Source organism: Panthera pardus, unplaced genomic scaffold (genome assembly GCF_024362965.1).
Source record: "Panthera pardus isolate Hobbes unplaced genomic scaffold, ASM2436296v1 HiC_scaffold_15, whole genome shotgun sequence".
In the NCBI taxonomy this organism is placed as follows: Eukaryota; Metazoa; Chordata; class Mammalia; order Carnivora; family Felidae; genus Panthera; species Panthera pardus.
The window spans coordinates 82,697,984-82,712,217 of NW_026526710.1; the positions used below are offsets into that span (position 1 = coordinate 82,697,984).

A 14,234-nucleotide genomic window follows, 5' to 3' on the forward strand; every position below is an offset into this window, starting at 1 on the left:
TATTTGTGTATTTTCAGTTCCATCTTTGCAAAAAGTTTTGGGGCAGAACCAAAGGGAAAGAAATGTTTCCAGTATCAATTTCTGCATGAAAATAGTGAGAGCTCAGACTGTGGTGTTTCTGGTACAAGAGGGTCAGTAAATTCACAGCAGCTGTTGTAATTTTTCTCTTATGATTACAATCAAGCAGTTTGTTGTCCTGGTGGTTTAATTTAAATATTGGTTAGTTAATACACACTGCAATATTGGTTTTAGGAGTAGAGTTCGGTGACTCATCACTTACATAAAACACCCAGTCCTCATCACAAGTGCTCTCCTTAGTATCCAACACCCATCTAACCCCCCACCACCACCCTCCAGCAACCCCCAATTTGTTCTCTATCCTTAAGAGTCTCTTGTGGTTTGTTTCCCTCTCTTCTATTTCCCCCCCTTCCCATGTGTTCATTTCTTTTATTTCTTAAATTCCACCTGTGAGTAAAAACAGTTTTTATGTTTGCAGAATAGAAACATAAGCTGTCCCGTTTTTTAAACAATGAGTTTTACTGAAATAACCAGGATGCAAACAGTTTTGATTAATCATCGCACATACAGAGATCTTCTTCAAGAAAATCTTTTTCTTACTTTAGCTCTCCAGCTGAGATACGGGAAAATACAATAGATGAGAGAACAGGTTCTGAAGTCAGAAAGCCCGTAGTCAGATTCCTACCTCTGTGACTCATTTGCTGTGAGATCTTGACCACATCATCGAATCGCTTCAAACTGCATTCTCCACCATCTAGAAAATGGTGATAATGATAGTGCCTACTTTGTACAATTCTCATAATGATTCAATGGAAAGGTAACTATAAAATGCTAGACACAGTGCGTGACCTGTGCAAAGGGTTGATGTATTATGGTTTCTCATTAACAGCAGTGATGGCATCATTCTGCCAGGATGACTCCTGCATCTGCAATTTTTCCCCATAAATATGAAGGAAGCACTCTATTTTTCATTTCTACTGTCATATTCACATTAGGGCTTTAACTGATAGATCCTTGAAGCATTACGGGGGGTATAGAAACTTGGAAGGCCATTCAGTACACTTTTTGGCAACACGCAATTTCGTTGGTGGTTATGTTTCAAAGAGACTTGTGATATGAACAATGGAGATAAAAAGTAATTTCTTGACCTCAAAAGATCAAAAAATCCTTCTAGTTTTCAAATTATACAATTACGTCAATTTGCGTTCAGCAAAACCGAAGCCGCGTTTTTGTCTTTCTATAACTTGATGTAAGGGAATTCCCAGAGGCCTCTCTCTGGAGCTCTTTTGCATACTAATTATTCAACGGTTTAAATCACAGCAGCAGCACCATCTATTGGGGAGTTTTTCCTGAAACAAATGTTTCTACAATTCTGGAAACAAAAAATATCACAAAATAAATTTATGTTCATTTCAATTTTTCATTGAGATAAAAAGAAAATTTATTTCAGTAAAAGAATTTCTTCCAATGAACATAGTCAGGAATTGGTAAGAATCGCAAGTCAATGTCTCATGACAGTCACTGTTGAGACATTACAACAAAAAAAAGGAAAAATTAAGTATCAAAAGTAATAGGCCTTAGGGGAGAATACTTCTTCCCTAATTATCACAGTCTGATGCACGCATGCCTTTTGCCTGCTAAATGACTGGGGAGATGTGACAATCTTCGCTGAAAATCCAGCCCCTTGTCACTCCTTTGTGCCAAGGTAATTCAGATGCAATGGATGAAGACTAGATTAGACCATGATCCACTGATCATAGCTTTCTGTTGGGTTTATAGCACCAGATGGCTTAATTATTCTCAACAGTTCTCAATCTCTGTCTGTCAGGGAGACCAGATGTAATTTCTACCTTCTGGAGAAATAGATGCCTACGATTGAATACAAGAAATAAAATATGAAACAGGCCCAAGAATTGAGGTGAGTTAGTAGAAGTAAGTCCACGTACAAAGCAAAGTCCGTATCACCTCCCTCTTCCCTGATAGCAAGGGTTCAGTGCTGGCACAGCTGGAGGCACATGGGAAGCATTTTGACAGAGGTAAGTTGTGGCTACACCCATTCGTTTATATTCAATGTTCGCACACTCACAAACACACACATATTTGTGATTAGCTAATAAAACACACACAATTCACGTTTTCTACCAGTGCAATTTGATTGCACGTTTATTTTTTGTGTCTTAAGTTAGACATTGAGTAATGTCCCAATGTATTCATTGGGTTAATAGCTTGTAAAATACGCCAAAAGGCTAGATAAGGTCCTCCATCCAGCTCTGTTTGTGATGGACTTCACATCATGCCTTGTGTCTTGATTTAGATCCATCTTCTAAGGGTTTGACTAATTCTAGCATGCCTTCTGTCTTCTCCAGCAACTCACCACACAAGGCAAACAGAAATAAAACTGTAAAAAAAGGGCTATTATATCTTAACCTTCATGTGTTAAAACAATGGAAATTCCCCATATCTGTCCCATTCCACTTCAGTACGTTCAAGGTTGGCTCATGAGCCCTAGTCTGCCATATGTCTGCCAAATACCCAACCACATTCAGCGTGGGAGGAAAGGTCGCAGGGAGCCTTTTGGTCGGAAGATTAATGGATGTTCAGTGTATTCAATGTCAACACCCAAAGAGCATTCTCCTCTTCATGTGTGAAAAATGTTTTTCACTTTAGTAAACACGCATTCCAATTTCTAAGGTTCCTCCTAAGCTCACCCCAGCCTACCCCTCACCATGAGTTTACCCTGGATATCCTCCAGGCTATATATTTAGCGAGGACTGCAAACTCTTGGCACACACAATGTGTGTCTTTATTTTTCTATCATCATCCCTAAGCACGCTATCCAGCCCCTAAGGAGCAATATGTAAATGTTATGGAATGAAAAGGAAACATCTACACCTTGACCACAAAAGAATGGATTTTTTTAATCAATGATGTAACTGCCTTTTCCACTGAAAGTTTATAGTTCCAGAACGAAACTATGTTACAGTATCCCTACATGGTGCTTGGGAATATGAAAAAAAATGATAGTATCACATTTTCATGTCCTGTATTTGTTTTTCAGTGATAGACGTCTCTCTAAAAGTATACCACTTATGACCTAATAATTACATGATTGCAAAAAAAAAAGATATGTTAGCAATTCAAAGATAAATATTGATTTTAATTCAATATTTATATTTATTTTAATGTTAATTTGAAAGCCGTTAGGAATCTTTATGATCCATGCAAAACATTGTAAAAACAAACCACGTCAAAAAACATTGCAAATGAGGAATTTCAGTAGTAAGGAATCTTTGCCAATTTTTCTGGTTAATTTGGTTATATTTAAAATATTATTCTTAAGTCAGTTCCATAGCAAAGTACCCAGAGTCACAATAAAAGCTCATAGATAGTACAAAGTCAAGGAGATGGGAGGATGCTCCATATCCTACTGGTCTTTAAAGAGCATAAGAAATTTAGGGAAGCATTTTAAGATGAAAAATTAAGAGCAAACAGACTTAAGCAAAATACTCAGGAGTCCCACATCCCCAGTGCATTGCCAACATTCTCCACACTTTCCATCTCGGGCGGGGTTTGTTTTTGTTTTTGTTTTTGCCACCTGGAACAAATTCAACAAGAGAAATGAGCACTCCTGAAAAATACGAGGGGGCAATAATAAAAGTTAAGGCGTAGCCGTCGGGTCGCAAAACTGGTGGTGGCTCATTACTAAGTAGGTTCCATTGTGTTAGGATGGCTCCAGTGCAAAGCAGCGTCCTAACCCCGGGGGGTTCCTGCTGGAGGCATTAAGAAGAGGGAATGAAGATTTCTTTTCCAAATTAAGTTGTCAAGGAGCTCATTTACACTACACAGTGAGTGTATGTGGGCGAGTTGCTGAAGATGATGATTTATGAGGCTATAGACACTTAAGTGATTCTGGTGATGGAAATCCACAGCAAAATCCACTTAGGAGGACAAAACAGAGCTCCTATTATCTGTGGGAGGTAAAACCACACGGCTTTTGCCCTCACAAATTTCAAGTTACCCTACTGGGTTTGGGAATGGAAAGAAAGCTCATTTACTTAGAATTCATGTATTGGTGTAATATTATTACACAAAAACGTATGTTTTTTTAAACTTGATATTCATTGGATCTAATTTAAAGGAATTTTGAAAAGATGTTTCTTCTATTTTTGAAGGGAGGGTGAGGACTGGACTGACCAATCACATCACAGAGAGCTAGGTAACAAATAGACAGTTAAAATATCTAAAGGTGAATGAATCGTAGCTCTCCATCTTCAAAGGCAGTAAACCTCCCCGCAAAAAAATTATGTCTTAAAAGGCTAGGCAAATACATAAACGTACTTGATTAGTGTACGTGGCCATTAGCAGTTAACCTCTTCACAGTGTTTTCTTTAAAAAAAAAAATTCTGAGCACAAAAAATGTAAAATGATAAAACCAAAATGGAAATTGTAGCTTACCTTCCTCCACTCTCTTTGGTGTGCATGCTCTTTAAATGCCAAGAAAATTAATTTTAAGAGTCTTATGAGAACTTATAGGCTTTGATCTTACATGTTAAATATATTTGCAATATCCTATTTTAGTAGCAAAGTGTGAGTCCCCTTGACAAGTAAATTCCTATGGAAACAACGGAAAACAGAAAAACTCACTGTAGTGTTATGGTTAATCTAGTTTTACATTTTTTACAAGTGTTTCTACAGAGTGCGCGGACGAACCTTTAGAATAATTCTATGTCACCTGCTTCTATGAGTTCTAACTTTTATATACACCACCTTCAATGTAATGTAACAGCTTCTCATTCATGTGCATTAGATTATTATATACTTCCTATGCTATAGGAATGTAAGCACTACTTATTCACGATGACATTATCTTATTGCAATATTCATTTCCTTATAAAAGATTACAAAACCACGACCCAAATTGACAGCTTATTCTCTGCTCCTTTTGCTACGTATGAGACATGCTGAAGCAGCCCGTGCTTTTGTTTTGCTTGTATAAAGGAATTCATCAAGGTCTCCCCTCACCTAGTTCCAGATTCCAGGGGAACGTGACCAATCTACGCATTTTATTTCATTCGCTGATAAAAATCAGATGTATTTGTTCATGTATTTATGGGCAAATGATATACATGTTACTGCGTATGTGACGATACCAATTAATACAAATAAAATTAGGGATTCAGGAAAGGTTTTGGTTTGCTTTTATGTATCTTTTTTAACTCTTCTGATGCTTGATATAACTAGATTTTCCAAAAAAAAAAAAAATTACAACATTTTTTTCCCAAACAAGTAAATATGTAATCTCTATAGGATTCCATGAGTTTTCATGCCAATATTTGATGGCCTTTTATGACCTTTGCTTGAAGAAGTCATAGTAATCACAAACTTTGAAAATGTAAATAATTTCATGATGCATGAGTACATAAATAAGAAAATATTAAGATGCAAAAAGGGTTCAGGAATTATAGATAGTAAATACAGTTTCTCAGGACGTAGAGTTGAATCAGGGTCATATTTCAAATTAGAATAGATTTTAAGTTAAAAAATAGTATCGTTTAAAGGCATTTACACTTTAGTACGATTAACATTTGTCAGCTAGACCCACTCGCTATTATAATGCCAAAATGTTGATAACTCAATTTTTCCTCGTGTTAAAAATATTAGTTTTATATTTTTGTAAAATGTGGATATCGCATGCTGGAGTAGAAAGGTGGGCTTGAGCCACATAGGACAGTGCAAGAACATAATTCAGAATTGAGTTAGTGTGAAAATGCATAGATTTTGACATAGTCCTATTATCATCATTCTTAAAAATCAAATTAAACTTCTGGAGTGCTACCATTTTAATAAGCTCGTGGGGAATATGGAAACTTACTTTCACATAAAAGTGTCCTCCTGTCGGATGTTCATTTTAAATACTTTTAATAAATTGCATATTGAAAAAAATCTCACTTTCTGGAAACACCCTCCCTGCCACATAATGCCTCTGGTCACCACGGTGTCCTGTAGACCTCACAGAGTGTCCCTGTGACCTCACGATAGCCTCGTGAGTTGGGCAGGAGGTGTGGGGGTTCCTGAACTGGCTCCACAGATGGGGAAACTGAGGCCCGGAGCCAGGGAAGCACGGATCAGATGGTGTATATTCCAGATGTCAGTCTTTCCTCCCCAATTAAAGGAAAACACATTTCAAATTTTGCTCGGATGATGTATATTTTTATGGACCACACACAGGAACTTCACCTCCGTCAAAGATCCTTAGCCAAACAACCCGCACAGCTGTCACGGCGCGTGACAAATGACTTTGGCAGCACGACTGTCATGGCTTCTCCCTAATGCAGAGTTTGGCATCCAGCTCAAAACAGAAATAAATAAGTAAGTAAATAAATAAATGACAGGAGTGGAATCAACAGGATGAAGCTGTTTTCCTAATATAAAACAGACTCCTGAAATATACGTCTTTTTAGCTTGATCGATTCAATAACTTATTTATTAGACAGCATAACCAAATAACAACCTGTATGTAGTAAAACTGTAAATACAAACAAATATATGCGTTACATTTTAGTAAGCAATAAAAATAACAAGTACTCATATATTTTTCAATCTCCGAAGGGCGGTATGATCCGCTAATGAAGTTTGCTGCTTGTTTGAAACCGAACACTGAACAGAAGGTTGAAAAAAATGAGGGACCAGAGGACTAACTCACCAAAGGCAGTAAGACACAGATGAAAAATATTCGCTAGCATCGAGCTGTTGGTGTTATCAGCATTAATAAACAATGCCCGTACTTAGAAGCGTGTCTCCTAATCACAGAGCCAAAATACCCAAAATGATGTTTGGTTGATGTTTCTTGATTTTTTTTTTTTTTCCTAACAAAATGTGATAGCATTTCAATTCAAATTAATTAGATTATTGAGTATCCTATTATGCTGTCCATCTAAGACCAGGAAAACTTAGAGCCTTCATCAAAGTATACTTTTTTCATCTCTCTAATCCTCACTGCATTTATTGTTTGAAAATGGAAGCCAATGTTTCCCCATGTTCATACCTATCTTAGAAACAACTGATGCCATATTGAAATGTCAGTGTCTTTTAGACCCATGCCCTCTGACTGAAATACTGGATTGGACCTTGTACCACATCAAGAATTCTATGTGATAAAAGCAGACTGCCTGTCCATAAAGCATTAGCTGTCTGGTTCCCATAATATCTCTCCCAAAAACCTTCCTGGGTGACAAATACATATGTATAAATAGAAATGTATTTCAGTGTGCAGTCTCCATCTAGACCCACGGCTAGATCTCCACATGGGAGTGTGCATTGGAGTGTGTGTTTTCAAGAGGTACGGTGTGCATTTTCCCTTCCCCAAGTCCTTCATCCTTGGCCTTCGCTTGCACACATTTTAGGAGTCGAGAGACAATTGGAAGGCGTTAGAGCAAGCCAGACATCAAACCCATTTATTCTGAATCTTAAATTATGACTCTTTATCATCAATATTTTGGTTACAGTGTTACACAAAAGACAAATTAACGTCCGCTGTGAGGTCTCTTCTTGGATTGCTTTGGGATTAGCAACATCTCCTTGGCCTATGAACCCTGCACCCATCATCTCCCAGCCGCGTCTTAACGCAATTGTTGTACAAGGTGCCCAAACAGGAAGGCTTTGCAAAACTGCTCCCAGGGTGCCTCCGCCAATACCTGTAACCGCTGTGACTTCCAGGTGGCTTCTCGCCAGGTGCTCCCAGAGAGTGTCAACACGCCTCTTTCCTTGGAGGATCAGAGGAGGATCCTGGAGGACAGTAGCCCGTCCTGCTGGCTTTGAAACACCTGATCCGGATGCACTCACGGAGGGGTGGACACAGACAGATGAAGACAGGCAGCTGGGAAGACCGAAGCACGCTGGGCCAAGGAAGCGTGTGTTTACAACACTCGGTCATTACGGCTCCCATGCTTCTCTTACGTGATTCAGGCCACCCAGGAACATCAAGTTGTTAAAGTATTCCAGAGCGTTAAAAAAAAAAAAAAAAAAAAAAAAAAAAAAAGAGAGAGAGAGAAAGAAAAAAAAAAAAACAACAACAATCCAGCTGGTTAGTTCTAAAGGTGCATCTGAGAGAATGTCTTTGAAAGAAGCAGAATTGTCCGTCTGCTACTTGGACTCTGAGATACGGGTACCTTCTGTTTGGTGCGGTCTCATCCACAACAAAATACACAGGTATGTTTCTGTTTTGTTTGTTTGGTCTCATTCAAGAAATCGACGTATGTTTCTCTCCCCCATCCCAGGACGAAAAATAGAAGTAAGGGTAAGGAGGGAGAGCTGAGTGTGGAAAGAAAGCAAAGCTTTTCCAGAAAAAAAAAGAACAGCGACAACCAAAAAAACCCACACACACGTAAACAATACAAAGCAAAAGTCGCAGTCCCATCGTGCAAAATTTGCTTCTCCAGATAAAGCGCTTCTTGACAGATTCACAATGTCCCCTTCCCCCTCCCGAGGCCTCCCGTCCACCCGGGGGCAGATACAGAATGAAAGCGAAGCCGTTCTTTTCCTCAAGGCGGAACAGACACACAAAGAACACATTTCAAGGACTATCCGGCAGGTGGTGATTCGTGGGGCTCTTGCTCTGAGCCCCGCCTGCGACCTGCAATCCATCCTGGAGATCGACGGCACTCCTCGCGTGGGGCAACAATACAACGTACAAACAAAAGGAAGAGAAGTCAACGGCCCCGACAATAAAATCCAGTATTGACTTTACGATCACAGGTACAAATTGCTCAAATCGATAAATTCGTTTCTCCTTAAGACCTCGTCGTCTAAAACTAATTAGAAGCCAGGTTCCCGAGGAGTGGCCGATATGCAAAGAAAATACTGGAGATTTAGAAGGAAATCATTCTTCTACCTCAACAGTCTGAAGGAGGCTGGAACCAAGTGGTCCTGTTCTGGCAAGTTCAGGGTGTTCAGAAGGGCAGACGCCTGGGTCCAGATCGCAACTTCCCCACCGTCTGGGGGCTCTGTGTTCATAGAGGGAAAACCAAGAAGCCCGAGAATGTGGAGTACTTCCAGCCTCCCATGAGGTTGCCCCTCTCCAGTTTGAGATGCACGGTGTCCTCTTTCTCCATCAGCAGCAGGACACCATTGCTGGCGGCTTCTCTGGTGACGTCCTGGTCCCCCGCAAAGGCTGAGATCACTGGGTAGCCGTTCTGCATCAAACTGACCTGCAGGGCAGACGGTAAAGGTCAGCAGACCGTGCAGGACCCCACCTGCCCGCACTTGTCCTCACCTCCCCCGCGCCCCACCCCTTCCAGGGGAGCCCCGGCCAGGGCCTGGCCCAGAACGCGAGGCAGGCCCTGAGCCCGGAGCCCTGGGTCAGCCAGCTCCCTGGCTGGCGCGGGGTCACAGAGGGGGCGCCAGGACCTGTGGCCACGGGGCGTTAGTAGTCCGACGCTGGAAGGGTCCAGGCAGCTTGGAAGCTACCCACCTGGATGGTCTGTCTGTTGTACACTTTGACCACGTGGAAGCTGAAGCTATAAATGCCTTTTCTCGGTGCTACAAATATGCTGGAGGCAAGATCGAAATGGTTGCCAATATTTACTAATACCTGAAAGAGAAGAGGGAATACAGCACAAACGTGGCAAGCCCCTCCTCAGCATCTGTTTTACCCAGACTGGCAACACCACCCACCGACGCCAGGTGCTCCAGGAGCCGCCGAGCCGCAAGCCAGCGCCCAGGCAGCGAGCCAAGGCTGCCCCCGGGGGGAGGAGCCGGTGGTAAAATGCCCTGCATGGGGAAGGGGCTGGAAAAGAATCCTCATGGATCGCAATGAACAAGGATGTTTAAAAACGTATCTCGCCTGTGGATTGACAAGGTGCGTGCACATTTCGCGCGGTGAGGGCCAGGGCGAGGGAGAGGAACGGAAGACGATAAGGTCAGGACACGAGCAAAACGGAGTGTGTTCAGACGTGTGTGGGATTCTGGGGACTTCGAGGTGAAGTTCAGTTTCGCAGAAATAGAGGGCCGCGCCAGACTGAATGGGGACAACCGGGCCACGGGGTCATCAATACCAAAGCCAATTCAATGAGATAACCTCCAGCCTCTCAAGCTTGGAACTCCACTCCATTGAGCCCGGGAGAGAATGGACGGTGTGAGGTTCTTGTCCCCACATGTCCCCAGCCCCTGGCACCCTCCGTGGCAGCGCCCAAGAGGTTCTGGATCTCGGGGACTCAGTGGAAGACCCCACGGGGGTAGGCAAACCCTGGCTGCAGCTGATTCCCTGCACTTTCCTCTGAGCCGTGCGCTTGCTCCCTTGGCTGAGCTATGATGTCATGCAGAAAGGCTTGAGGAAGCAAACGGTGTGCAGGCAGCACTTGGATACTCCGAGCTCAAACTGCAGGAGGGAGTCTGCAAGACTAATGACAAAATTAACCGAAGGATACGAGGTCACGTGACCCTGCAGCCGCCTTCTCTCAAACAAAAGGGGGGATGAGGGTGTTACAATGCCATAAGCAGACTTTGAAGAGTGAAGGACCCCTCATAATGACCCAGTGCCCTTTCAGATGGTTAAGGCAGAATCTGGCCACGCTGTCTGGATCCTGTCCCCATTCCTACTCACACACAAATGCACAACTCAGTTAAAATCATCAAACGGCCCCCCTCGGTGCTCTCGGGCTTTTAAAACAGACAGCCAGCAACAACAAAACCCGAGATTAGGGATCCTGTCATCTGTTCAGAAAAGGAGTCTCAGCTGAACACCTTCTGCTGTTATTTCTCACACACTCATCACAGATGAATGATGTGCAATCCCCCAGCCGTGTGGGACGTTGCCCCTGAGAAGCACCGTAAGGACTCGGGAAATAAGCCTGGAGCCAGCTTCTTCGACACAGCTCAGGGCGCCACTCAGTCCCCCTGCCTGCCGGGCTCACGCAGACACTCCGGGCTCTATTGTCCGAGACCTTGTACTTCACAACGCCTGTCTGTCTCTTCAAGCCTGTGCGCTCTCTCTGTCTGCCTTACAACACTTTATGAGAGAATAAAGCATTCTCCTTCCAAACCCTCGGGGCTGTTTCCTCCACCTCAACGACCTCAACTCTTTTCCATCCGTTTACATTCAGGGAACTGGTAACTTTGGGGCCCTGTTGTCGATGAGAGGACACCCAAGGAGCCCAGAGAAGCAGGTTTTCCGTACACCCTACCTGGGGAGCCAGGGAAACATCGTTTAGCCTGTCCTGCCATAGTTCGCGTGTCTATAAAATTAGAATCTTCCTACAACGTGTCTTGCCCTACATCACACCAAATGACACGATGGATTAGCAACGCTGTGAAAACTATTTGTAGGACCTCGGGAGATGGCTAATAATAAGGCACGAAGAAGGATGCATTAATAGTGTACAGAGGTTGCAAATACCCATTTCATTATTGTCTACTGTACCTGGACATCATTAAAATAAATAATTTTATTAAAAAAACAGATTAAAGAACCACCCCCCCCCCAAACCTCCAAACCTCAAGTAGATAATCGTTAGCAAGAATGAACACAAAATAATACTCTGGCCTAAAAAGAGGCAGCGGTATGTGTAGGTTTACTGGGTGTGAGAATCGGTTAACAGAAAGGAAGTTAATTAAGTGTGGCTGGTGAGCCCAGCCCTTTGTTTTAGTGGCAAAAGGAAGGGACTGAGCAGGTAAAGTGGGAACCGCTATAAGGTTTTCCATTTGTTTCTGAAAAACAACAGTAACCAAGACGGGAGGGCACAGGACGAAGGTCACAACCCCCCATCCTGAGCCCAATGACCCAGAGAAGGGATTGCCAAGGTCTGAGCATTCAGTGACCCTTGTGATTTGAACCTAGAAAGAGAAGTGGAATGGCCTAGGGCAACATAAGTCACTGATCCCTACTTGTTTTTTTCTTAATCTATAGAACCACACTATATATAATATTTACGGGCAGGGTATATTTGCGCATTACAATGCATGTATCGTACTTCCTATCTATTCCATTTCTCTAACCACACTCTATTTTGTTTTGTATTTATATAGCCATCCCTGCTGTTGCCCCCACATTCTTCCCAACTTTTTTTTTTTTTTGAAGATAAGCATCCTGTCCCCAAACCATCCCCCAATAAGCAATAAGCACATAGTTTCTGATCGAGAACCCTCTCTTTGGGTGTGTTATCAACGCGCTCAATCCTCAAGTTGGCCACCTGGGGGGCTGAAACCCATCCACCCCAAACGACAGCCCTCACCCCAGAGGAGAGTAAAATGGGCAGTTTCCTTTTGGGGAATGCATTCCAGGTCTCTCGGCTTTAAGGGACTGTCAGTCGTCCCAGTGCGAACGGAGCTGATGGTGATACAAAAGCTACAATGTGAACAGGGGAAATGGCAAGGAGGGCTCACTCGAAAAGGCAGGAAGGACAAGGGCAGGGCGGAGAGGCAGGGAGAGCCTGCAAGTCCCCAGCCCACGCGCCCGGGCCCCCGCCCTCTCCACCCCCGGCGGGAGGAGAGGCGGCAGGCCGGCCGGCTGACCTGGTCGAAGTAGATGGTCATGGTGCGGTTGCTCATCTCGGACGGCTCGTGGTTGGTGCTCCGCGTGGCGGAGAAGGCCACCTTGGCGCTGCCCGAGCGCACGGAGATGCCCAGGGAGGAGGTGACCGCGCCGTCCGCCGACGGGCTCGAGTCGCACACCACCAGGCACTTGCCCTCCAGCACGATGGGCTCCGTGTCGTTCTGCGCCCGCACCGGGCAGCCGGCCGGCAGCAGCAGCAGCAGCAGGGCCAGCGCCGCCCCCAGGCAGGAGCCGCAGCCAGCCGGCTCGCGCAGCGCCCCCCGGCGCCCGGGCATGGTCAGCGGCGGCCCTCGGGGGCCCCGGCCGGGCGCCGCCATCCGGGCAGGGGGGGGCGGGGGCGCGCGAGGGCGACGGCGGGCAGCGGCCGGAGGAGCGCGGGAGGGCGCGCAGGACTGCGCGGGGCCCGGGGAAGCCTCCTTTGGCCTGGGTCCCCTGCTCTGCTGGTCAAGGCCAGGGTCGTCCTCAGACGAAGGGCGCCAGCGGACCTGTGAGGGCAAAGAACCCAAACCCTTAGACTGGGAGGTGAAGCTGGGGGGGGGGGGGGGGGGAGGGGAGGGGACGCGGGGAGCAGGGGCCTGCAGCGCCAAGGAACCCCCCTCCTCCCTGGAGGCCACCCTCTTAGTCCCGCGCAAAGCTACCCCCTCCCCGATTGGCACAACAGGTCGGAGGAACGCCCCGGCGCACTGGGCAGGGCATCCCTGAGGGCTCCCGGGCTGCGCGCGCCGGGGGTGCGGTCAGGTGCGCGGCCCGAGCTTCTGCAGGGCCTCGGCCCTTAGACTCGGTCGGTGACCTCAGAGACGCCGTCAACGCCACCCCCGGGCCCATTCTGCAAAGGTGGAAAGGGGCTAGGATGCAGGCAAAGGAAAAAAGAAAAAGAAAAAGAAAAAAAAAAAAACTACTAAAGGTTTATCGCCTTCATTTTAGGGGCATTTTCTTGAAAGCCACACCAAGAAACCTCTTCCTCTCTCTGCTTTCCCTTTCATCCTCTATTTTTCCATCCTGGAGATTTTCTTTCTTTCTTTTTTTTTTTTTTTCCTTAAGCAGTTCACTTAGTTAATAAGATCGTATCCATTTTCCGCCCAACAAATCCCAAGGAAGCTCCTTAGGGTAAGATTAAGAGGAAAACATTTGAAAAAGAAGAGAGACTCTAAACGCGAACACCCACTTCCCATGTCCCCAGAGCCAGCAGCGAGGTCCTTCGTTCTCGAAGCCCCTCCGATCGCCCTCTCCCGCGCAGGACCAGAGGACTGCACCGAGGAGCGTCCCAAGCTTGGCTTTATGGTGCGGCTTTTGTTCCTAGACTCCGGGCCCTTTCCTTCCGGCCTGGGAGGCAGCGCCGGAGCTCTCTGCTAACTTGCGCGCGCGTTTGCACTTTTCCCCCCGGCCTCTCTTCTCCCACGACACTAGACAGGTCATTTCCATGCCCAGTCGGGAAAGGAAAAGCAAAGACGCCTCTCCCCTCACCGCCCACAGCTCCGCACAACTCCTCCGACAGTCCCTCTAACCGGAGAGAAGTTGCTTCCCCAGGAGTGGCCTCTCCCCAGCCCCACTACGAACTGATTTCGATATGCGCGCTCTCTCTCTCTCTCGCCCTCTCCAGAACGCAGACTCTCGAAGGTCCTTATTAAAATAGATGCATGGATGCAATTAACGTGCGGACCGTGGCGGG

General features: G+C 45.3%; 1 protein-coding gene and 1 long non-coding RNA gene across 7 annotated transcripts in view; one reads left to right on the forward strand and one right to left on the reverse strand.

The window, feature by feature from the left end:
• The first annotated feature begins 6,177 nt into the window (after positions 1 to 6,177).
• On the forward strand, positions 6,178 to 6,809 carry LOC109251790 (uncharacterized). The gene is made up of 2 exons (XR_002073710.2): positions 6,178 to 6,387; positions 6,628 to 6,809. It is a non-coding gene; the product is annotated as an uncharacterized LOC109251790 (long non-coding RNA).
• The window catches only part of CBLN2 (cerebellin 2 precursor), a 92,552-nt gene continuing 84,802 nt past the window's right edge, over positions 6,485 to 14,234 (reverse strand). For 5 of the 6 annotated variants that reach the window (XM_053902829.1, XM_019423684.2, XM_019423681.2 and 2 more), the window contains 3 exons: positions 12,526 to 13,050; positions 9,488 to 9,607; positions 6,485 to 9,224 (listed from right to left, as the gene is read on the reverse strand). In XM_053902829.1, the coding sequence (XP_053758804.1) occupies positions 9,027 to 9,224; positions 9,488 to 9,607; positions 12,526 to 12,882 (675 nt within the window). In that variant the 5' untranslated portion in view covers positions 12,883 to 13,050 and the 3' untranslated portion in view covers positions 6,485 to 9,026. Of the gene's footprint in view, positions 9,225 to 9,487; positions 9,608 to 12,525; positions 13,051 to 13,730; positions 14,106 to 14,234 lie in introns of those variants that run through there. The other variant, XM_019423683.2, reaches the window with a different exon arrangement.